The following is a 26,601-nucleotide window of genomic DNA, read 5'->3' as shown; positions in this document are numbered from 1 at the left end:
TCATATTTTTTTATTTTGAAACAGGGTCTTGCTAAGTTGCTGAAAGCCTTGCTCAATTGTAGAGACTAGCTTTAAATCTGGTCCTCCTGTTTCAGCCTCTTAAGTACTGGGATTACAGGCATGTGCCACTACACCCAGCCAAATGTCAAAGCATTTCAGACATAAAATTAACAATCTGTTCTTAAAATCTCCATGGAATTGATTGTGACAACCCCCAACATAACTCATTCAGTTGCTTCATTTTTATATGCATTCAGCCACAAGAAAATTGATCTTTCCAACAAACTGATTAATATAATGTGTTGAAGAATCCTGTGGTACCTAAATCCAATTAGTGAGTCAACTTTTTAGATTAGTATACCAACAAATTGGATATTCCAAAGATAGATAATTTTTGGGAAAACAAATGATCCCATATCAAACGCTAATGTTTCTTTTTAAGGAAAGAACTCAAAGCTAAAAATGGCCAGCAATATAGTCTAGTAAATAAGGCAAAAGATAAGCACTTCAAATTTAATATCTTAAGTAAATGCTAAGATCATTATCTACCTAAAACATTAAAAGTGACCTCATATTTTGCCTTTTAAATGATTTGGAAACCCCAGCTGGAACTATCTGATTTGATATTTTTAATAGTGAAGTACTAGCTTTTTTCCACCTGGTATATGGCCAGAGGGAATAGAGTTAAATGTAAGGCCTCATGGAATTAACATATAAATACCATTATTTTTCTCACTTTGTTGTGTATGAGTTCACATGCTCAGTGTCTTTGAGTAGTAACATTCAAAATGGCCACAATTTGAGACTAAACAGTCCTTAGGTACTCCCCTAGCAGTAAAGACAGGATCACAAGCATTCCATTAAAAAAAAAAAAAAAAGATCCGAGGTTGAAGGAGGACTATAAGTTTGAGACAAACCTCAGAAACTTAGTGAGGCCCTGTCTCAAAATAAAAATAACAAGGGCTAGGGATATAGCTAAGTGGTAGAGCACCCCTAGGTTCAATACCTCCCCCACCCCCAAAAAAGATCCAAAACAGAATAAAAACTAAAGTGATCAAAATGGCCTTTTCCTCGAGAACATATTTACATCCACACCATGTCCCAAACCACATTCTAACAGAATAGTTGGCTCACTAAGCAACTGGCTTCCCAAGGAAAATGTGTTACAAAATATTATTTTCAATTACCTCATGCTTCACTGGTCCTCAAATTTCTAACATAAGCTAAAAACATTTATAAGGGAGAAATTTCATTTTATTTAATAACGGAATCAACCAGAACTGGTTTAGATGTAGTGGGCTATATGCTGTTTTTTTTTTTTTTTTTTTTTTTTTAACAGTATGGGGGTTGGAACCCAGGGGCATTCTACCTCTGAGCTACACCCAGCCTCTATTTTTTATTATTTAATTAATTAATTTACTTATTTATTTTTGTGGTACGGGGGATGGAACCCAGGGGCCTTCTACCTCTGGGCTACACTCCCAGACCTATTAGTTTATATTTTATTTGGAAACAGGGTCTCACTAAGTTGCTGAAAGCCTCACTAAATAGCTGAAGCTGGCTTCAAACCCGCGTGATCCACCTCTCAGCCTCCCAAGTACTGGAATTACAAGCATGTGCCACGACGCCCGGCTATTCTTTTTATTTTGAAACAGGGTCTCACTGAGTTGCAAAGGTCCTAAGTAGGCTGAGGTTGTCGGTGAATCGCCATCCTCCTGTCTCAGCCTCCCAAATGCTGGGGATTACAAGCATGTGCCACCACGCCTGGCTTATGCTGTTTTTAATAATAGAAGGCTACTAAAATATTAAGCAGTGGACTCAGAGTTGTCTAAATTTTTCCTTTGTAGTTATACTTAGGAAATAAAGAATAAAGAGGATCCTGAAGAGTTCAGTAAAACAACGAACCGATAGTCCACAAACCTTTATTTTCATTATAAGGTAGAATATACAGTATTGGGCCCAGGTGAGGAATGGAAATCAATTACTATGCCGCAAATCCTACACAATACACTCACATCTCAGTGTGAGACATGGAAACAGCCAAAGACGACCACAGGAGGGGGAATTTGTAGCAAGGCAGGAGAAACAAGAGATGGACAACAATGGATAAAGGTACAGAGACAGTAGTTCTAGAAATGGAATATGGAGTTGCATGAGGTCTGAAGGAGGCTGAAAATACTTGGGGAAAAGGGAAAAAAACCTCATAAAAAGGCTAGAAGTCTTGATGAAGTCCATTAGAAGGCCCAGAAGAGGTAGAATGATAGAATAGTCAGAGGATGCCACTGGAGTTTAAAACGATGAATGAAGTTCTGGGAGGTGAAATTCAAGCTGTGGCTAAAGGAACTGTTAAAATGGAGTGATGGTAAAGACAGTGGAGAAAACACTTGAACTTAAAAACTGAACCTTGCCTTAGTTACTCAACACATAGATAAGCTTTGGAGAGCCTGCTGCTTATTCAGTCAATGCCCAGCCCTGCTCGGTATCCAGTCTATTTGGCCAAGTGCTCTAAGAGAGATGAGCTCATCCCATGCCCAAAGAGTGGGTCATGTTTAGTCCCAGTCCATCCTGACAACTTACTCCAGATTAAGTGTCATTTCCACTTAACTTTCTCAAATTAGAAATTTAATTTTCCACTTTATTTCTTTCATTCCTACACATGGAGCAGTCAGCAACAACAGAGAAGACCCATGCTTTTAACACAGCCATTGAGGAAACACCATTATCTCTTTCAAGAGGAAATCAATTTTGGTATAGCATTTGTTTAAAAATGTGACTTTGTCCAATACATTTGGTATACTAACAATAATGTGAGCAAGAGAATGTTCTACTTATCCATGGCAGATTTCATCAGTGAGAAACACTAGGGCAATGCCATAGTAGAAACATTAGACAATGGTACTTGAGTGAACTGAGCCACATGGGAATATTCAAAACACATACTTCAGCTGGGCGTGGTGGGGCACACTTGTAATCAATCCCAGCACTTGGGAGGCTGAGACAGGAGGATCACACAGGTTCAAAGCCAGCCTCTGCTACTTAGTGAGGCTCTCAGCAACTTAGTGAGACCCTGTTTCCAAATAAAATATAAAAAATAGGTCTGAGAGTGTAGCCCAGAGGTAGAAAAGCCCCGGGGTTCCACCCCCAGCACCACACACACACACATAAACACACAAAAACCCCACATACTTCAAACATCTATCTGTGGTCTGAGGTATGAGCCACAACCATCCACCTGGTGCTACAACTTTCCCTTCAATTTCAGACAGCCTTCTTTCTACTACTTCACAATAATTCACAAACTGCATTTCTTTTAAAACAAAGTAAACAGGAGATATTTTTAAAGGTAAAGCAAGCTGGGCATGGCGGCGCACGCTTGTAATATCAGCATTTGGGAGGTGGAGACAGGAGGATCGCGCAGGTTCGAAGGCAGCCACGCTGGCTTAAGAGACCCTGTTTCCAAATACAAAGTATAAAATAGGCCAGGGAGTATAGCCCGGAGGTAGAAGGGCTTCCAGGAACCCCAGTACCACCAAAAAAAAAAAAAAAAAAAGTGTAGTTGTTTTTAGTTCCCTAAAAATTGGACTTTATACAGTTAGCAATATGTGGGAAAAGGTTGAGCTATTGCAAAATATAAAGCATTTGATTGGTTATATACAAGTGAATGGAGCCAATTTTATACAATAGGTTTAACATGTGGTACTTAGATTATAAAAATTTTGGCACTAATATGCTAAGGAATCAAACCAGAGGAATTAAGAGAGGTTGTGTTAGTAGCTTTTGTTACCTTATGAAAAAGGATAATTCTCATGACTAAGGCTGAAATAAATGATAAGTTTTGAGTTTCGGGGAGAAAGTTTTCTTAGTAACATTGGTTCAAGCTCCAGAAAAGTCATCACCGTATCTTTTTCATGTGCTTTTGGACTACAAAGTAGTTCAGAAATCTTGATCCTTGGTGGAAGACTAAGGTCCATGTCTTGTCTGGCAGAAAGTATAATAATATAAGTAATATAAGTATATTCCACAAGCATACTCACTGTGTATGAAATCAAATGTCATGGGAGTGGCAGTGTCTGGGCTGCAGGTCTAGCAGAAAGGAACAGATGTGGCTTCTAGACTAGTAATACTAAACCTACTGAATCTTTAGTGAGTTATGTTTTTCATGGTCCCGAAATTTTTAAACCTGGGTACAGGTGTTACTATGAAGTAATAAAACTGAATTTGATAAATCTATAAACCCAAACAGTATATTTAAAATATTGTGCTTGGGGGTCAAGGAAGGCCCAAACATAAATTAGGATGATAAATTAGATCAGTTTTAGTTTCTTCCTAATTCTAGAGTTCATAATTCCATCTATATTAACCCATCTTTGAAAGCATATACCTAAAGAACAGAGATTTTTTAAAAAATCAGTAGAAAAACTTTGGTATTTACTCTAAATATAATTTTCTTTTAAAAGACATATGTATGAGGTACTCTATTACTTAAAAAGTAAAGACCAGCCAAGTGTGGTGGCCCATGCTTGTAATCCCAGTCCTTGGGAATCCGAGACAGAAGGATCCAGGTTCATGGCCAGCCTCAGCTACTTGGTGAAGCCCTCCTCTACTTAGTAAGACTCTATTTCCAAATAAAGGATAAAACATTAGACTGGAGGTATAGTTCAGAGGTAGAATGCACTTGGGTTCAATCCCCAACACCACTACCACCAAAAAAAACAAAAAACAAAAAACTGAGACCATCTATTTTCCTATGTCTTCTCTGATTATGATCACGGGCATAAAATTCCAATTAAATTGAGAAAAACTTATAAGCTAAACTGGCCATGTCACCTGGCTTGGTGGTGCATGCTTGTAATCCCAGCATTTGGGAGGCTGAGACCGGAGGCTCGAGGTTCGTGGACAGCCTCAGCTACTCAGTGAGACCCTGTTTCAAAATAATGAACAAAAAATAGGGCTAAGGGTGTATGTAGCTCAGAGGTAGAATGACCCCGGGTTCCACCCCTAGTACCTCAAAACAAAAACAAAAAAAACCTAGCCATGTAACCAACTACCAAGTAAAACTCCTCTCATACCCAACAGCCATGGCATGCACAACCACCTTGCTTTTCTATTTTTATATCCTGTCTCCTGCAAAATGAACAAAACAATGCACTTCTGCAGGAACTCTGAGCCATACAGCAAAACTTTTTCAGCTTGGGGAAAAAACAAGTTTTACCATTTTCCCTCTAACCCTTTTAGTGTGGTCATAACACATTGTAATATGTGCTTTATTTCCTTCAAGAAGAAATGATTTGTAAAACTACTTTCTTTTATAAACTTTTATTATTCAGTTAAGAAACTTGTTGCTTAATATGCATATCTCAAACTGGGGGAGGGAGAAGGAAATGAAACTCAACAAACAAAACAAAATAAAGTTACTCTGCTGCGTTGAGGCTGCCAGGCTTTTTGTAACTCTACTTGAAAGTAAATGTGACTTGTCTGTAAAGAGTGCTGCTTCAGCAGTTCCAAATGAATTTCAAGCCTGTGCTCCATATTTTCTCTTTTGTAAGTTTAATGTATTCAGCAACACTGAACTGACAATTTAAATAACTACATTTTTAAACAAACGAAGCATTGATGTTAATGTATGAAAATGGTCCAAACCCCTGGGAGTCTTGGTTCCCACCATTGTTTATTCTGACAACAGGATATAATTGCTTACTTACTTGGCAGCAAACTTAACCATCTGCTTGCTTGCATGGTCTCCCACTGCCACAAGAGCCTGGACATTAAACTGCTGCTGACGTAGGACTAAGAAGCACTGCTTCCCTGAACAAGAGAGAAAGAACACAAGTGTATCAAGGACACACTACTTCAGGTTATAAAAAGAAGAAAAATACTTCTCTACTTTAAAATTGGGCCAAAATTTACTCTACTCAGCAGGCATATACACACAAATACCCATCCAGCTTCCAAAGCCAAAATATTCACATTCAGCTGACAACTTTTATAGAAACCCAAGTTCCTATGATAAGTAACAAAAAATGTTTTTAGCTGTTTGCTATGAGAACATATGCAAATCACTAATTAAAAAAAGCAAATCTACAAGATTTGTCCTATTGAACAAATTTCAAATACCTTCAGGTCGTTTCCAACATTCATTCACTATATTTTACAGGCAAAGGTACCTCACTAACTACCATGGAAGCTTCAACGGTGCAACCACAGAAGTGCCAACCAAGTGCTTAAGAACACAAGAACAAGAATAAGCATTCCATACAGGTGGTCAGTTCTTCCCATTTAGAGGCATTTTAAAGAACATTTGGATTGACAGGCCAGTTCCTTTCATGTTCTATATTCCTTTATCACCTTTCCAATCCTTCATAATAGTCTCACATTTTTGAACTTCAAATAATTACCTTCTGTTTATAAAAGATTATTCACTTGAAGCCCTATAATAAGATTTGTTATAGTAATGGGGATTGAACTTGGGGACATTTTACCTCTGAGCTATACCCCCAGCTAGCTTGCTTTCTCTCTTTCTTTCTTTTTTTCCTCATGGTACTGGTGATGGAATCCAGAGGCATTCTATCTCTGAGCTACACTCCCTATCCTATTTTTTTTTATTCTTTATTTTGAAACAGGGTCTCACTAAGTTGCAAAGGGCCTCACTCAGTAGCTGAGGCTGTCCGCAAACCGCGATCCTCCTGTTTCAGCCTCCCAAATGCTGAGTTTACAAATGTGTGCCACCATGCCTGGCTATTTTTGTTTTTGAAACAGGATCTTTCTAGGTTGACAAGAATCTTATTATCTGTTAAGGCTGTTCTTGAATTTGGGATTCTTTTGTCTCAGTCCCCTGAGTACTGGTATTATAGGCTTATACCACTATGCTCATCACATATTTTTACATATCTGACACCTCTTGATTTCTCCTTCTTTAAGAGCTGTCATTCCTTATTCTTAACCTGAAAAATATTACTCATAATAAATTTCTGTCATTTGTACCCTTGTGACTCACATCCCTTTTCCTCCAAAGCAGAAAGCACATCCTTTTTAAGTTTCTAATCAAATTCTAGGGAACTACTTCCTCATAAAAATGAGTTAAATCTTTTCAATACTACTTTTCTCATTAGACTGTCTTATGAAACACCAAGAGTTTTATTTTTAAACTGAGAATCATCTGGCTGGGAGTGGTGGCATGCAATAGCAATCCCATTACTTAGGAGGCTGAGACCAAAAAATTGCAAGACATCGAATGAAAGCTTCAGCAACTTAGCAAAACTCTTTATCAGGCTAGGGAGTCCCCGTTTCAAAACAAAATAAGAAAGAGCGGGTGTGGTGGCTCAGGCTTGTAATCCTAGCATTCAGGAGGCTGAGACCGTTTGCAGACAGCCTCAGCTACCTTTGCAACTCAGTGAGACCTGGTTTCAAAACATAGGGCTAGGGGTGTAGCTTGGAGGTAGAATGCCCCTGGGTTCCATTCCCAGACCCGTAAAAACAAACAAACAAACAAACACCAAACCAACCAAACAAACAAAAAACAAAAACAAAACAAAGAAAGGGCTGAAGTGCAGCTCAGAAGTAGGATGCCCCTGGGTTCAAATCCCAGTACCTAGCTACTCTGGAAGCTGAAGCAGGATATTGCAAGTTTGAGGTCAGTGTAGGCAACTTAGCAAGACCCTGTTTCAAAATAAAAAGGGCTAGGGACATAGCTCAGTAGTAGAACATCCCTGGGTTCAATCCCTAATAACTCAAAAAAATAAATTTTTTTTTTTTTATACTTTGTGACTGGATTATACTCCAAAAGGAAAAATTAGTGTCCTATTAGTGATAAAACCTGTCAATCATATATGACTCCAGAGCCAATAGATTATATCCATGTTAACACTATCATGCAACCTTTTTTAAAATTCATGATTACTATCTGATTTGTATTTTAAAAATACTGTCTTTCAGCCTGGCGTGGTGGAGCACACTTGTAATCCCAGCGCTTGGGAGGCAGACAGGAGGATGGCACAGGCTCGAAGCCAGCCTCCGCTACTTAGTGAGGCTCTCAGCAACTTAGTTAGACCCTGTTTCCAAATAAAGTATAAAATACATCTGGGAGTATAGCCCAGAGATAGAAAGCCCCTGGGTTCCACCCCCAGTACCACCAAACACCGCCCCCCAAAAAAAACAACAACCGCCCCCCTGTGTTTGAGGTTATGTACATATGTGAGAATACAATGCCAACCTCAATATCATGTATCAACTTCATGTATGGGGAAGTGGGGAAGGATGGGATCACCAAGCATGTATGTCACTATCAATCTGATCTATATTATGATGTGAGATGAGACACTACAATATACCACTAAAAGTATATAAAAAAAGGAAAAATAAAGTACTGTGATGAAAGTAATTTTAGTCTGCTTACATTTTTCTTTGTTTTGATTATTTTTTCTTTTAGCAAGGATAGTTCTTTAGTATTGGTGGTGAAACCCAGGGTGGGGGGGTTCTACCTCCAGGCTATACACCCAGATGTATTTTATACTTTATTTGGAAACAGGGCCTAAGTTGCAAAAGACCTCACTAAGTAAGTAGCTGAGGCTGTCCACAAACCACGATCCTCCTGTCTCAGCCTCCCAAATGCTGGGATTACAAGTGTGTGCCACCACGCCTGGCTTATTTTTTTTATATTGAAACAGGCTCTCATGAGTTGCAAAGGGCCTCACTAAGTAGCTGAGGCTGTTGTGAATTAGTGCCTCCTGACTCAGTCTCCTAAATGCTGGGATTACAAGTGTGTGCCACCACACCCAGAGCAAAGACAGTTTTTCTGTGTGTGTGTGTGTGTGTGTGTGTGTGTGTGTGTGTGTGTGTGTTACTGTGTGTGTGTGGAACCCAGGGGCTTTTCTACCTCCGGGCTATACTCCCAGACCTTATTTATACTTTATTTGGAAACAGAGTCTCACTAAGTTGCTGAAAGCCTCACTAAGTAGCCGAGGCTGGCTTTGAGGCTGGCTTTGAGGCTGGCTTTGAGGCTGGCTTTGAACCTGTGCGATCCTCCTGTCTCATTCTCCCAAGCGCTGGGACTATAAGCGTACACCACCACGCCCGGCGCAAAGATAGTTTTTAATGGGAAAGTTAATTCTCAATTTTGTTTTTTTTTGTCTTGATTTTTTATATTGGGGATTGAACTCAGGAGTATTCTATCTCCAGTCACACCCCGGCCCTTTTTTGTTTTGTTTTGAAACAAGGTCTCACTAAAGTGTCAAGGGCCTCACTAAATTGCTGAAGTTGGCCTTAAACCTGTGATCCTCCTGTTTCAGCCTCCCAAGTACTGAGATTACAAATGTGCTCCACCACTTCATACTCTTAGTGATAATTTTTACCAAATCCCTTTGAGTTTGTTTAGTTTGAACAATTTTTTAAATTTATTTATTTATTTATTTTTTATTTATTTATTTTGCGGGTCTGGGAATGGAGCACAGGGGCATTCGACCTCTGAGCTACACCCCCTTGCCCTATTTTTTATTTTTTTATTTTTTATTTTTGGTGGTACTGGGGTTCCTGGAAGTCCTTCTACCTCCAGGATACACTCCCACGGGCTACACTCCCAGACCTATTTTTTTTTTTAACATTTTTATGTGGAAACAGAGTCTCTTAAGCCGGTGAGGCTGGCTCTGAACCAGCGCGATCCTCCTGTCTCTGCCTCCCAAGCGCGGGGATTACAAGCGTGCGCCACCACGCCCGGCTGTATTTTTTATTCTTTATTTTGAAACCTGGTCTCACTGAATTCCAGAGGGCCTCACTAAGTAGCTGAGGCTGTCTGGGAACTGTGATCCTCTGGTCTCAGCCTCCCGAATGCTGAGATTACAAGCATGCGCCACCACGCCCGGCTGAACAACTTTCATTTTTAAGGTTCTGCTTTGCCCTGGGCGTGGTGATGCAAGACAGGAGGATTGCAAGTTCGAGGACAGCCTCAACACATAGTGAGACTCATTAACCTAGTGAGACCTTGTTTCCAAATAAATAAAATCAGGTTGGAGGCATAGCTGAAGGTAGAATGCCCCTGGGTTAAATCCCCAGTACCACAAAAACAAAACAAAAACTATCACAAAGAAACTTGTGGGTGGATTAAAATGACATTATTCTAAGAGCTACTCATGAAAATATAGCCAAGCCGGGTATGGTAGCACATGCCCAATCCCAGTACTTGGAAGTCTAAGATAGGAGGAGTATAGGTTTGTGGCCAGTTTCAGCTACTTAGTGAGGCCCTCTGCAACTTAGTGAGACCCTCTTTCAAGATAAAGAATAAAAAAAGGGCTGGGGTGTAGCTCAGAGGTAGAATGCCTGTGGGTTCAATCCTCACACTGCAAAAAAAAAAAAAAAAAAAAAAAAAGAAAGAAAGAAAAGAAAAGAATGGCCAGACACTATCCCATTTAGAACAAAATGTGAGTGAGAATGTTAGATAATGTGTATATTAGCAGTGCTAGACAAAGCCAGGATTCGGAGTATTTTCTCTAGTATATCAGAGAGAAACACCCAGACCTAGCTGTCTTTCACAGCAACCCCCCAGTGATGATAACACTGAGGAACTCCAACAAAGACCTTGAGAGAGAACAGAGAGGAGAGCTCTACAGGATCTAAACAGGGGAAGCACAGGGAAATGTCTACGGCCCAGCACTAGGAGTAACATTTAGCTTAATGATTTGGTAGAGTAAAAGCTTTGAAATAAAAAAGCCTGGGCTCGCTGGCGTGGTGGCGCACGCTTGTAATCCCTGCACTTGGGAGGTGGACACAGGAGGATCGCACAGGTTCGAAGCCAGCCTTGCTGGCTTAAGAGACCCTGTTTCCAAATAAAAATATAAAATAGGTCTGGGAGTGTAGCCCGGAGGTAGAAGGATTCCATCCCCAGTACAAAAAAAAAAAAAAAAAAAAAAAAAAGCCTGGGCTCATATCCTCTCGCCTTTTATGAAAGGGCCTATGGAAAAATTATTAAACCACTTCATATCTCAGTTCTTCATCTATAAAATAGGGACAATAATAGCATCGTATCGACAGGGTTTTCTTTTATAATCTTGAGGATGTTTAAAGTTGAGAAAGAGTCCCATTAATGTTAACTATTAATGTTTATTATTTTGTGGTACTGAAGATTAAATTGAGGCATTCTACTTTTGAGCTACATCCCCAGCCCTATTCTTAAACTTTTTATTTTGAACTATTGTGGGCTTATGGCCAGCCTTAGCAACTTAGCAAGACCCTCAGCTACTTAGGTGAGACCCTATTTATGTATGTATGTATGTATTTATTTATTTATTTATTTATTTATTTATTTATTTATTTATTTATTTGGTGGTACTGGGGTTCCTGGAAGCCCTTCTTCCTCCGGGCTACACTCCCAGACCTATTTTTACATTTTTATTTGGAAACGGGATCTCCTAAGCCAGCGCACGTGGCTGGCTTCATACCTGCACAATCCTCCTGTCTCTGCCTCCCAAGTGCGGGGATTACAAGCGTGCGCCACCACACCCGGCATGTGAGACCTTATTTAAAAAAAAAACGGGGGGGGGGGCTGTAGGTGTAGCTCAGAGGTGGTAGGATGCCCAAGGGTTCAATCCCCAGTACCAAAAACTAAAAATAAATATCTAAAAAAGAAAGGAAGAAACAAAGAAAAGCCTATTTGTCACACGTGTGTGTGTGTGTGTGTGTGTGTGTGTGTGTGTGTGTGTGTGTGTGTTACTGGGAACTGAACTCAAGGGCATTCTACTGCTAAGCTAAATCCCCAGCCCTTTTATTTTTTGTTTTGAAATAGACTTGCTAGGTTGTTCAGCATCTCCCTACATTGCTGAGGCTGGCCTTCAAACCTGTGATCCTCCTGTCTCACCCTCCCAAGTACTGGGATTACAGATGTGCACCCTCACACCTGGCTTTGTCATACTTTGACACTTCAATTTCCTTACTCATGCTTTCCTAGAACTTTGCTCTACATGAAATTGGCAGTTATTTCCCTCCAAGTCCAGCTTTAATGTGTCTCTAATTTCTGGCTTTACAGTATACAAATGATTCCAAATAAGTCACATTTATTGTTATAATTGTTCCTATGTAAAATACAGGAATAAGGAAACAGTAGCAATTTGGGTTTTGTGAATTCAAAGTAGAATATTTATTTTTTAGATAATCTGCATTGTCAGAAATAAAAAAATGACAACCACTATTGCTATAGATATAAAAAATGGTACTGTGACATACTTATGAGAACATAATTGAGGAAGTAATCTGGTATTAGAAATTCTAAATAAGTGTATGCATACCCTTCAAACTAGCAATTTCATTTCTAGATAACTATTTTGGAGAAATACTGGCCCAAGTTATTCTATAAATAGAAGCATAGGAAGATTTCTAAGAAACGTCAATTGACAGTAAAATGTTGAAACATGTAAAGTACAAGAAAACTAAAAACACAAAACAGAACAAAACTACAAAACTCTAGTTGTGTGCTTGAACACATGCATTAAAAACAAAATTTAAAATATTAATAAATGGAAGCCAAGTGCGGTGGTCCAAGCCTGTAATTCCAGTACTTGGGAGGCTAGAAAAGGAAGATTGCAGGTTTGAGGACAGCCTCATCTTGTAGTGAGATTCTCAACACTCTAACAAGACTATGTTTCTAAATAAAAGTAAAAGAGGGCTGGGCATGGTGGCACACGCTAGTAATTCTAGTACTTGGGAGGCTGAGAAAGGAGGATTGCAGATTTGTAGCCACTCTCAGTACTTAGTGAGGCCTTCAGCAACTTAGTGAGGCCCTGTTTCAAAATAAAGAATAAAAAAAGAAATAGGCTGGGTATGTAGCTTGGAGGTAGAATGCCTCTGGGTTCCATCCCTGGTATAAAAAAAAAAAAAAAAAAGGGGGGGGGGGCTATAGCTCAGAATTAGAAGGTTCCTGGGTTCAGTACCTTCCCTCCTCACACACAAAAAATCCAAGTTTCAGATTTTATAGCATTTTGTATTTTGGGATAGGGATGCTTGGTTTATATTATTACTTAAAAACCAAATATGATTTTCCAGTTAGAAATGATGAATCATAGGTATAAAATTCCAAAAACCTAAGACTAAAGTATAACTAACACATTAAAAGATTACCACTCAAACCTTTACCAAATTGTGTTTATTCTAAAAATCCAAATGTGGAAAAAAAAATCCAAATGTGGTTTAACATTAAGAAATTCATTATTATAAATCACTACAAGCCAGGTGTGATGGCTTGTAATTCCAGTACTTGGGAGGCTGAGACAGGAGGATCACAGGTTTGAGGTCACCCTCAGCTACTTAGTGAGGCCCTCTGCAAATAAGTAGACCATGTTTCAAAAGAATAAAAAACAGGGCTGGGGGTGTGGCTCAGAGGTAGAATGCCTCTGGGTTCAATCCTTAGTACAATAAAAACAACAACAAAACTATAATTCAAAAAGTTGATTTTTGTTATTTATGGTAGTTCTGTTGCCACAATGCTGAGTTAGCAAATAATGACTCACTGCTTCTTGGAGAAAGACAGGATTAGGTACCTTTATGCCTATGGTCACAAGATTTTTGTCAACTGATCAATATATATGCTTATTTTTAAAGTGCTTCTTAAAGTTATCTTATTTAATATATATCAACATTAACACTAATATATGATATATTAATATAATTAATATAAAAATTACATATTATATACAATACATTAATATATAACATATTATAAATTAATATTATATATCAATTCGTATATTAACATTATTAACACTAACATTAAACTCAAGTCAAAGAGCACTGATTTTATCTCATGGCTGAAGAAGTGTATCTGACACAGGTATTTTCTCTGGAGGGTACAGTCCAGCCTTCTCATGTGCAGGAACACTAAAGAACAGTTCAGCAATATGCTTGGGACCATTTTTTTTTTTAACATGCTTTTACTGGAGTTTCAATTTCTCGGGGACCATTTTAAAGAGTAAATCACTAACAAAAGGCACAAGACTGTAGAAAACATGGCATAAAATATCAACTTTGAAAAGAATATGTGTTTATAGTATGAGAAATTGAAACAAGAAGGCTGAGCACAATTGTGTTTGACTTTAGTTGGGGATGCATGCACTGGGTAGCTCAGCTTTTCTTTGCTGCTCTGTATATGGACAGATCTGGCATGACTGAGAATGATCATGAAAGTGTAGCAAATACATAGCCTGTGGGCTTGCAAATATTCAATCCATAAATAATCAATATGAACTGTATTTTTGTTCTCTAATATATGGAAAACTTCAAACACAAAAGCTGAGCAAATAGTATAATGAACCTCTATAAACAGTAATCCCTCAGGATGTGAGAGGGATGGGTTCCAGTACTCCTGTGGACACCAATATTCAGATACTCAAGTCCCTTACCAAAAACGGTGTACTATTGGCATATACTCTCTCAATCTCCTCCATTGTACTTTAAACATCTCTCAGGTATAACATCCAATTCAGTGCAAATGCTATTTAGTTGTTATACTGTATTGTTTATAGAGAATGACATGAAAAAAATCTATATAAGTTCAGTACAGATGCAATTATTTTTCTTGAATATTTTCAAACCATGTTACTTGAATTGACAGAGGCACAACTCATAGACAAGGAGGGCTGAATGTATAGACATCACTCAACACAATCATATTTTGAGGAAAAAAATGCTGGAATAAAGTCTGATAATTAACATCTGTTACTAATAAACCAAAAACTTTGACTAGAAGTATCTTTTAAGCCGGGCTGGTGGCACACGCTTGTAATCCCAGCACTTAGGAGGTTGAGACAGGAGGATTGTAGGTTGACAACTAGCCTCAGATACTTAGTGAGGTACTCCACAATTTAGTGAGACCCTGTTTCAAAATAAAGAATAAAAAAATTGGGCTAGGAGCTAGGCGTGGTGGCGCACGCTTGTAATCCCAGCAATTGGGAGACTGGGACAGAAGGATCAGGGTTCGTGGCCAGCCTCAGCTATTTAGTGAGACCCACTGCAACTCAGTTGAGACCCTATTTCAAAATAAAGAATAAAAAACAGGGCTGGGGTTGTACCTCGGAGGTAGAATGCCCCTGGGTTCCATCCCCAGTATCACACACACACACACAAAGAATCTTTAATTTACTTATTAACTTTTGGCTGTGTGTGTGTGTGTGTGTGTGTGTGTTGTGTGTTTTATAGGGGAATGAACCCAAGGCCTCACTCAAATATGCTAGGCAAGTGCTCTACCACTGAACTACATCTCTAGCTTTTTTTTTTTTTTTGCGGGTCTGGGATGGAATTCAGGGGCATTCAACCTCCGAGCTACACTCCCTGCCCTATTTTTTATTCTTTATTTTGAAACCGGGTCTCGCTGAGTTGCAGAGGGCCTCACTAAGTAGATGAGGCTGTCTGTCCGCAAACTGCGATCCTCCAGTCTCAGCCTCCCGAATGCCTCTTTTAATTTTACTTTGAGACAGGTCTTGCTAGTTGTCCATGCTGACCTCGAACTTCCAATGGTCCAGCTTCAACCTTGTGAGTAGCTGGGATTACAGGCATGTAATACCATGCCTAGCTCTAATGACATTTTTATATAATCTCATAAATCTTAAAATAACTGATCAGGAGGTTGAAGTTTCTACTGTTTCTCTGTCCTGTGTTTTTCTTTCTTTCTTTTTTTTTTTTTTTGGTGGTACTGGGGTTCCTGGAAGCCCTTCTACCTCCGGGCTACACTCCCATACCTATTTTTACATTTTCATTTTGGAAACAGGGTCTCCTAAGCCAGCGCGCGGCTGGCTTCGAACCTGCGCCATCCTCCTGTCTCCGCCTCCCAAGCGCGGGGATTACAAGCGTGCGCCACCACGCCCGGCTATCTGTCCTGTGTTTTTCATGTAGGTTGGTAATTAGACTTACAGGCTTATTAAAATTTGGGAACAGGGTGAATTCATTTGAAACACCCCCACCCCCATGCCACTCCTGAATGGCATGGGGCTGTAACTGTCTTCTGTATTTCTTTTTAATAAACTCCTTTAAATCTTCAAAAAACAAAAACAAAATTTGGGCACAATATTTAGGGTAAGACTTTTTTAGAGGTGGTAGTGTGTGCTTCCATGAATAGACATAAAATGTTTCTGGTTGTTTCTCTTTTGTGACGGTAGCAATCATTGATAACCAATGCCTAAATCATACACTAAAGGCAAAATGGTGATGTTCTAACATTCCTTTGTCATTGATGGAATATTTTTGGGTTTTTTTTTTTTTTTTTTTAGTTCTTTTACTTATTTATTTATTTTTCCTGGTACTAGGAATTGAACCTAGGAGCATTGTACTGACTAGCTACACCACCAGCCCTTTTTATTTTTTTTTTCTTTGTGGTATTGGGGAATGAATCCAGGGGCATTCTACCTCTGAGCTACACCTCCAGCTCTATTTTATTTTTTATTTGAAAACAGGGTTTTCTTAAAATTGCAGCAGGCATTGCTAAGTTGATGAGATTGGCTTCAAACTTGTGATCCGTCTATCTCAGCCTCCCAAGTACTGGGATTACAGGTGTGAGCTACCACACCTGGCCTAGAAGAGACACATTAATACTGTAGAAGTAAAGAACTCTGCCAAAAAGACAGAATCTTAGAAGTTCTGGATTCTGTTCATGCCTCACCAGTTACTATGTGACTTTAGGCAAGTAGCTTTATCATTCTGAGCTTGTCTCACTTGTAAAGTGAAATAGCAATGCTTCTGACTACTTCACACATCTGTAGGGATGATCAAATGTGAAAAGTATGTGAGAAATATAAAGTTGCGAACTAACAGTGGCTTCTATTTTTAGACAATGCTCAACACTAAGCCAGGTCAACTCTCCACAAGAAACTGAGGCTTGCTTCAACCACCCTAATGTTTCTTCTATTGTAAATGTTAAATTCTTAGCACTGTTCCAAACAACTTTCTACAATGATCAAAATAATCTGAGCCAGGGGTGGTGGTGTGTGCCTATAATCCCATTACTTGGGAGGCTGAGACAGAAGGATCACAGGGTCCAGGAAAGCCTTGGCAAGTAGTGGGACTCTCATCAACCTAGTGAGAACCTGTTTCAGAAATAAAAATAAAATAGGTTGGGGAAAAAATAAAAAAGAAAGAAAAAATCATCTGTATTTATGTTGTCTGTACAAAAATAGCCAATGGCCACATATTAAGCACTTTTAACAGAGCTAGAATGAATGGCCTACTAAATTGTTTTGGGGGACACTGGGGATTGAACTCAGGGCATTCTACCTCTGAGCTACACCCCCAGCCCCATTTTATTTATTTCTTAAAGTTTTTTTTTTTTTTATTTTTTGTGGTGCTGGTGCTGGGGAATGAATCTAGGGACCTTCTACCTCTGAACTATATCCCCAGTTCTACTTTTATTCTTTTTTTTTTTTTTTTTTTTTTTTTTGTGGGTCTGGGGATGGAACCCAGGGGCATTTGACCTCCGAGCTACACCTCCTGCCTTATTATTTTTATTCTTTATTTTGAAACCGGGTCTCACTGAGTTGCAAAGGGCCTCACTAAGTAGCTGAGGCTGTCCGCGAACCGCGATCCTCCAGGTCTCAGCCTCCCGAATGCTGGGATTACAAGCGTGTGCCACCATGCCCGGCTTTTATTTTTAAAGGGTCTCACTAAGTTGCTGAAGGTCTTCGCTGGCCTCAATCCTCCTGTCTCAGCCTCCCAAGCGCTAGGATTACAAGGTGTGCGCCACCATGCCAAGCCTATTCTTTATTTTGAAACAGAGTCTCATCAAGTTGTAGAGGGCCTCACTAAGTAGCTGAGGCTATGAGTGTCCTGTCTCAGCCTCCCAAGTACTGCGATTACAACTTGTGTGAGCCATCATACTGGGCTTCTGAATTATAGTTTAAATAGCTACATGAAGCCAGTGGCTACCATATTGGACACCCTGATCTTAGCCTTATCTTTCTCCCACTTCCCATCCAAGTAATTACAAATGTAATATATGAGAAGAGTCTTAAAAACTCTTCACTTAAATAATTAAACTTTTGAGATGCTAGAAAATACTTTGAAATCTTAAGATTTCAATGACGTCTTTAGCCTTTAAAGATGGCTTATATGAGTCTAAAACTGATTAACATGATGAGTATTTTAGTTATTTAAGAAGAAAGGCTACTTGTTTTTATAGATTTACTTTGGTCTATGAGGAATTTGCAAGACAAAAAATTTAATATCCTTATCAAAAAAGCTATAACCATTAAATCAATCTTACCTTTAGCTCTGCTTGTATGAACTCTAGCACGTACCCAAACAACTTGATCTGCTTTTTGTACTGTCAAGTCTCTAACCAGAACCAAAATTCGATCTGCAACAAAGAGTAAGCAGTTTTTAAATTCAGAACTTACAAAGAGATCATAATTATTTTTCTGACAGGAAGTCTAAAAACTTGGTATCAAATTAAATAGTTCTCAATCTTTGATAACACTCAATCTTTGAAAATACTTTCTTCCATATGAAATTTGTCTCAAGTTTTGTGAATTTTACTTTTAAAATATATCTCCAGCCCAGGCATGGTGGCGCACGCTTGTAATCCTCGCGCTTGGGAGGCAGAGACAGGAGAATCGCGCAGGTTCGAAGCCAGCCATGCTGGCTTAAGAGACCCTGTTCCCCCCACCCCCCCAAAAAAAAGTATAAAAAAAATAGGTCTGGGAGTGTAGCCTGGAGGTAGAAGGGTTTCCAGGAACCCCAGTACCACCAAATACACACACACACACACACACACACACACACACACACAGAGATATGTATCTATTTATCTATATATACATCTCCAAAATCCATCCAATTCTCTACCCTTTTTCACTACCACCATTATAAAATAAGCCATTACCTTTTGCTTAAACAGCAACAGCTTCCTCATTGTCTCCTACATCAGTCTACACGCAGTCAGTCAGTTTCAAAATGCAAATCTGCGGAACACTTCAATGACTTCAAAGCCCTAACACAGTCCTCACCTACTTATCCTAAATGAAATGACATTTTGCCATTGTATGTAAATCAGCTAGCCATAAAGGAGAATAAGTGGACATTATTCCATAGTGGTACCTTATTCCCCAGAAAAGTGACATCCAGGGAACAAAGGTATGTTACTCAAGCTGAGCTAATCAAAGTCCTTCTTTAGAAGGACTTATTGGCTGCTAGTGAGCCCTGATGATTATGTATCCTTAAATAGAGCATTCTAGAGTTGCCCCAATAAAAAAATGTTACTTAAACAGACCTAAGTAGTCCTCCTCTAGAATTTAATAAACAGATGCTGGGAATAAAACTTCTGAAATGCTGTTCCCTGGGCTGAGATGGTCTTTCCCACCAGCATAAATATGTAGGAGGAGAATATGAGGCCAAATCCTACAGGAATTAGAGCTAAGAGGTAGAGAAAATCCCGAAGTTTCTTGAACCACTAAATCCAATGCTGCTTGAGGGCCATTCTCATACTTTGTTTCCTATAATTCCGTGAGCCTTTTGGTTGCAAGTGAGCCCCAATGATTCTGTATCCTTAAATACAGCATTCTAGAGTTGCTCCAGCAGAAAAATAATGACAACTATTATGTAGATATCACTACGAGGCAAGGTATGTATTTTAACTATTTAGCTTAAATGTGTTTCTTTTTTTTTGTGTGTGTGGCACTGGGTATTGAACCCAGAGGCATTCTACCTCTGAGCTAAACTGCCAGCCTGATTTTATTTATTTGGAATCAGGGTTTCACTAAGTTGCAGAGGGCCTCGCTAAGTTGTTGAGATTATCTTTGAACCTGTGATCCTCCTCTCTCAGCCTCCCAAGTACTGGGATTACAAGCATGTGCCACCACACCTGGCTTTATTCTTTTTTATGAAACAGGGTCTCGCTAACTTGGAGAAGGTCTTACAAGTAGCTGAGGCTGGCCTTGGACTTAAGACCCTCCTGTCTCAGCCGTCCATGTACTGGGATTACAAGTGTGCGCCACCACACGGGGAGCTTAAATGTGTTTCTAACTTGTCTCTTGAAACAAAGATGCAACTGTATAACTACAGGAGAATACCATGAGCAAAAGCAAAGAGAATGAAAGAGGAGTTTCAAATCACTGGAAGTCATAAGAAGACTGCAGCAAAACACTGCCTGTATGAGGCAAGACAGCTTCCAAGACTGCTGTGTAAACTTAGGCAAAAAAAGAAAGAAAAGAAAAAAGTGTGAAAAGACAAAGCAGCAAAAGATTTGAAAATGCCAAGACTCAAAAAGTAAAAGGAGCTTTGGGAGGCTGAGACAGGAGGATTGCAGTTCAAGGACAGCCTCAGCTACTTAGTGAGGCCCTTTGCAGCTCTTTGAGACGAGACCATTTCAAAATAAAGAATAAAAATTAGGGTTGAGGGTGTAGCTGGGAGGTAGAATATCCTTGGGTTCCATCCTCAGTACCGTGAAAAACAAAAAAACCCCAAATGGCTCACTAACTAGGTAGTCACAACACAAAACTAAACAAAACAAAAGCATAAATCTTCAAGAGTGCGACTACTTTCAATAGTAATTTGGAAAAAAAGGGTAACGGCTCTTCTTTCTTATAGCATACCAATTAATTAATGCAAGGGTTTTCAACCTTTAATACACCTCAACATACTTGAGACACATCACACACCTATTAGTATGATTAGCTAACTGAAGCAATGATCAGCAGTAGTAGATTTTAGTTTAAAAAAAAAAAAAGCCTATCACAGTATTTTATGAGTCACTATAGTAAAGGAATGTGGAGAAACAGAAGCAAAAGGGAATCCTAATACGCTATCTTGAGCACAATATATTGATTTTTATAGGTGCCAAAGGAGTCAGAGATCAAAAGACCCCTGGTCTGTAAAGTCAAATGACTACGGTTTCAATTCCTGGCTCAGCCTGGTAGACTCTTGCTGTAGAAGGTAAGGTTCTTATCTTTCAACTTTGGCTCCTTTCAGTTTTTAAGGACATTTTCAGCTCTGAATAAAAAATAAATGCTTGGAGGACTTCCGGGAAGATGGCGACCGAGAAAAGCGGGGCTTAAGAGCCCGCTAACAACAAATCTCCATTACCACAAAATCAGAGCCTTTCATAGCCAGAAAACACCATCACCAGTGAAACAAAAAATCACCAGGCTCCAGAGAGAAAGCGGACTAAGAACAGAGCCACAGAGGAGATACACAGGCCTCACGCCCGAGGACGCGGCAGACGCGGCAGCAGTGCCATACTGCCGGAGGCACCAGCGAATTCACAGGACTGCTACAGCAAACCGAGGTGAGCCACTGCAGAACAGCCAGGCGGGATTTCTCCACGCAGAGAGCATCTAAAGCTCCCAGTGGCCGAGCTCAGCACACGCTGCAGGGATTCAGAGTGAAAATAAAAACCAAGAAGAAAAACGCCAGCCCCACAGCCGAGGGCGTAGCAGCGGCGCCATATTGCCACCGGCGGCAGCAGCAGCGAATTCAGCGAGGCCAGTACAGCTACATCTGCATACTCAAGAACAGTGAGTCAAATTGTGGGCCACAGAGGAGAAATCCCAGTACTGTACTCACTGGGACTTGACCCAGTGGGGGAGGGGTGGTGGCAGAGATATCACACCATAGGAGAACGCCCAACCTGGCACCCCCCCACAGTCTAAAGCAGCCTCTATCGACTCTCTGGGTCGGAGACTCTGTGATACAACCCAGTAAAGGAGTAGTGGGGTCTGAGATACTATTGACTCGAGATCCAGAACACCTTAAGTGAAGTCATAGTGACCCAAGGGAAGAACCCAGAGAAGGCACAAACTTCCGAAATCATGGGAAAGAGGAATAATACTGGAGCAATTAATGCCCACAACCCCACAACATCAGAACCCGATAAAACTAAAAATCAGAGATTTCTAGAAGATCAAATCAGGAAAATAACTGTAGAAATAATAGAGGTGCTTCGAAAAGAACTCAGAGAGAGCCAAAAAGAGATAAAGGATGCAATTAATGAAGTAAAGGCCTCAATTCAAAGCACAAACAACCCATTAGAACACATGGAGAACAGAATCTCGCTCTTAGAAGATGAGCAATCCAAAAATGAACGCATAGTTTCTAATCTAGAAAAAAATATCCGACAGCAGGAATCTGACATTGAAGAAATATGGGCCCATTTTAAGAGAGCTAACCTAAGAATAATTGGAATAGAGGAGGGAAAAGAAAGTGAAACCAAAGGGATCAACAATCTCTTCAAGGAAGTAATAGCAGAAAAATTTCCAGACATAGAGCAAGAGGTTGATACACAGGTCCAGGAAACTTATAGAACTCCCTTTAGACAGGATCGGAGAAGAGGATCCCCACGCCACATAATTGTCAAAATGACCAATGTGGAAGCCAAGCAGAGAATCTTAAAGGCAACAAAAGCAAAGGGCCAAGTGACATTCAGAGGCAAACCAATTAGAATCACTCCAGACTTCCCAAACCAAGTTATGAGAGCCAGAAGGGCTTGGAGTAACATATTCCAAACTCTGAAAGAAAACAACTTCCAGCCAAAAATTTCCTATCCAGCAAAACTTTCTATCAAATTAGATGGAGAAATAAGAAACTTCCATGACAAACAGAAACTGAAGGAATTTATGTCTTCAAAACCAGCACTAGAGAAAATACTCAAAGAGATTAACTACAAAGAAGAAATAGGTAACACACTCCAGAACTAGAGAAACAAGATTTTCCATCCAACAGACAACTAAGATTGGTTATCTGTGGAGATTCATTATTTGTTAGTCTTTTACCTATCTCTAAATGGTATTGTTTGCCTTTATTGTTGTTAATTTTTAGGATTTCTAGTTGGAATATTAATATACCTTCAGATATAGCAATTGGAAATATTTTATCCCATTCTATTACTAACTGTTAACTCTGTTTACATTGTCTTTGGATATACAATATATTTTTTTTTTTTTTAGGGAGTTTGTATACTCTTCTGTTGCCTGTGCCATTGAAATCATAACCAAAAAATCACTGCCAATTTCAATGTTGTGAGGTTTAATGACCCAGATTTTCTCCTAAAAGTTTATAGTCTTAAGATTTATATTTAGGTCTATTATCTATTTTGAGTTAATATTTGTATATGGGATTAGGTAAGGGTCCAATTTTATTCTTTTCCATGTAATTATCATTTTCTAACAATATTTAGTTAAAAGATTAATATTTCCACCACCAAATATTCGTGGAAACCTTGTCAAAAATAACTTGACAATATAGGGAAGAATTTAGCTCTAGGCTTTTATTTAACTCCAATGGTTTATATATCTGCCTTTAGAATAGTACTACACTGTTTCAATTATTGTAGCTTTATATGGCTTGAAATCAGAAAATATATATCTTCTAGCTTTGTTCTTTTTCAAGATCGTTTTGGGTACCTAGAGTCCATATTCCATATTAGGATAGATTTTTTTCTGAAAAATAAATATATAAATATATGATAGTTTCACCTAAAAAATAGAAAAAAAATATTCTCTGGTAAGAAAGAAAGCAAAAAGAAATATTGAAATGTTATCTTTAAGTCATCAAAAGCTTGGTATCAGACAAATGAAACTGTTATGTGAGATTATCATTTTTAATTTTAGATAAATTGCCATAATACTAGATGTCAACTACTAAGCCAAGCATGGGAGGGAGGGATAGGGAGAGAATGGGGTGGGGACTGGGTGGGGGCTGACTGGGAAAAGTGTGCATGTATGTCTACAAAAGTATGTATCCTACTATGATGTATGAATACAGTGCACCAATAAAAAAAAAATACTGACTCATAGCCAGGTTTAAAAAAAATAATAAAAAAATAAATGCTTGGAAACAACTGAACAGAGCAAGACTTTAATAAAAAATAGCGAGGCGTGGTGGTGCACGCTTATAATCCCCGCATTTGGGAGGCTGAGACAGGAGGACCACACAGGTTTGAAGCCAGCCTCAGCTACTTAGTGAGGCTCTCAGTAACTTAGTGAGACCCTGTTTCCAAAAATAGGTCTGGGTGTATAGCCCAGAGGTAGAAAGCCTCTGGGTTCCACCCCCAGTACCACAAAAAAAAAAATAAATAAATAAATAAATAAAAATAAAAAATAGACAAATGTAAGTAAGTAGAATAATGAAAGTAACAGCTTCACTAAAGCATGCAAAAAAAAAAAAAGGCTGCATGTGTTAAAGGCTGTTATTAACCACTCTTCTTAGAGTTAATTCTTATCTAATCATTTCAAAAATTTAAAAATACCATTTAATCTACAATACTGATTTAATGTATTTTCTCTTTTCTAGATTAAGAACCCTAAACTGACAATGTTTACACAGGGTGATGACATCTACTTGGTTTGAATGTCACTTAAGATTTTCAAAGTTGTTTCTTTAGAGTTAGGCCTTTAGTTACATCAACCCTACTAAAAACTTCATATAGCTACTAACCTGGTTTTTCCTGGGACTGTATCATTGAAGATATTCCATATCTTTCTTTAGCATAATCCTACAAAAAAAGTTTTATATCATGACTTTTTACTTAGACATGTAAATACAAACAACCAAATATAAAAACAAGGGCCAGGTGTGGTGGTACACGTCTGTAATCCCAGATAATAGGAGGTTGAGACTGGTTTCAGTAACTTAGCGAGATTCTCAGCAACCTAGTGAGACCCTGTTTCAAAACAGAAAATAAAATAAAAAAGGCTGGTAGTATATCTCAGAGGTAGAACACCCCTGGGTTCAATCCCTAGTATATCCCTTTCCCCCACCCCTGACTGTTTTAACTTTCAAGATCATTTAATTCAGTCAGCAATTTTAATATGGAAACCTGCCATTTATTTACATATGTCTATAGAAAAACAAAAAACACCTAATTTCTGGTAAGCTTGTTTTGGAGATCACAAATCTTGGATGAATATGCCATACATAATAGCACTCTCAGATAAAATTTACATACATGTACAACACATCCTAACTACCTTCTTCAAAAAGATCAAACTACTTCAAAGCAGAGATATAAGTTTCATTTGTGAAGGGAATAGGATAAAGACCCAGTTTTATTAACTTCCTATTATAGGAAGAGATGTTCAGAGTGAACCAATGCTTTGGGTAAGCATTCTGAACATCAGATGTCCAGTTTTTAGAAATGTGAGATGTTGGATACAAGCAAACTACAACTCTTGTTTTATTAAACATCATCATAAAAAAAAAATTCACTGTCTTGTTTCTAAAAACCAACTTCAGGACAACTGGTTATAAGGGTCAGACATGAAAATATAATGCCAAATTTCTTGCTATAGATTTAGAGTTAGGAACAGGAATAAGGAAATGTAGGGTCCAGGATATTAATAAACTATACTCATTAAATATGGAAGTAGCCTTCACCTCTAAAAAATTTGGTATGTTAAGGTGCTTATTTTATTTTTTAATAAAAAAAGTACACTTGAAAGACAAAATGTCACCAGGGAAACAGTAGATGCTGTCACATGAAGATGCCTGAAGGTAGCATACATAGGTGAAAGTGTGAAGACAAAGGTGTCACCCCTCCTGTAATTGTATTAATCATATCTCAGCAATCTTCTTTCATTTATTACTGAGATGGTTTACGACAAACTCAGAATTCCTCCAATACAAAAAGCAGGAGTCAGGCATGGTTGGCTTAATACTACTGCAGCACACAGAACTTGTGAGATGGTTTAAAACTTTGACTTCTGAAAAGCCTTAATGGTTCCCTGAATGTTCACCTAAAAGGCATCTTCTGGCCGGGCATGGTAGGGCACACTTGTAATCCCAGTAAATGGGTGGCCAAGACAGGAGAATTACAGGTTCGTGGCCAGCCTACTTAGTAAGGACTTCAGCAAGTTAGTGAGACCTTGTTTCAAAATAAAGAATAAAAAATAGGGATGGGGATGTAGCTTAGAGGTAAAATGCCCCGGAGTTCAATCCCAAGTACTGCCCCCCCAAAACAAAAAAAGCATCTGCAAACTTCACTGGGTCATTGGGAGGGAAAGCAGCTAAAATGACGTGCGTGTTAAAGCTGTCACAAGGAAAAATGGGCACTAAACCTATCGCTAGGTGATTCTGCCAAGTACTGTCATGAACTTTCCCGGGGAGTAGGTGGAGCGGGGCGTGCAATCCGTGCCCAGCCCAGAGGCTGGCGGTGGCGCCGCCCTCCTCTCCTCGCGGGCCGGGACTCCCGGGCGGCCCCGTGACAGTGAGGCGCGCACGGGGCTGGCCTCGCTGCCGGGCGGCTGCCCCGGAGGCCGGTGGGCGCCGGGACCCCGACGACCAGCCCCGCTCGCCCTACCCCTCCGCGGCGCTGCGCGGCCGGGCCTGCCCCCAGGCCCGCGGAGGAGGACACCCACTTCCGCCGCGTCCATGATCTCCCGCGGCCTCTCCTGACTCTTGCGGTTGGCGCTGGCGCTGGGCATCGCGACACTGAACCGGGCGCGGACACCACCCTTCCTCGCAGGCTCCGTGAGGCAGGCCAAGGGGCTTCTCCCTCCTGCCTGGTCCACGCGCGGACGCCGCGTGCAAGGCCGGCTCCGGAAGGATCGCGAGACCCGCGGCTCTCGCGAGATCTCGAGTTCTCCTGCCCCGCCCCCACGGGGTGGGAGGAATTCCCGGGAATGTGGCGTAGTCTCGCGAGATTGGCGTTGA

General features: G+C 39.6%; 1 protein-coding gene across 1 annotated transcript in view; it reads right to left on the bottom strand.

Annotated features, from left to right (window-relative positions):
- Positions 1–26,372, bottom strand: part of DARS1 (aspartyl-tRNA synthetase 1) — a gene marked incomplete at its 5' end in the record, with an annotated part of 67,632 nt that extends 41,260 nt beyond the window's left edge. Inside the window, 4 exons of the mRNA XM_080689910.1 lie at positions 5,703–5,805; positions 18,224–18,316; positions 24,388–24,445; positions 26,307–26,372. Of these exons, the coding sequence (XP_080546036.1) occupies positions 5,703–5,805; positions 18,224–18,316; positions 24,388–24,445; positions 26,307–26,372 (320 nt within the window). The remainder of the gene's footprint in view (positions 1–5,702; positions 5,806–18,223; positions 18,317–24,387; positions 24,446–26,306) is intronic.
- Positions 26,373–26,601: the final 229 nt, after the last annotated feature.

This window comes from Muscardinus avellanarius (assembly GCF_963383645.1).
Source record: "Muscardinus avellanarius genome assembly, chromosome: 2".
Taxonomy (NCBI): Eukaryota; Metazoa; Chordata; class Mammalia; order Rodentia; family Gliridae; genus Muscardinus; species Muscardinus avellanarius.
Note: the sequence above shows the minus strand (reverse complement) of the source record. Positions and strands in the feature narration are given on the sequence as shown.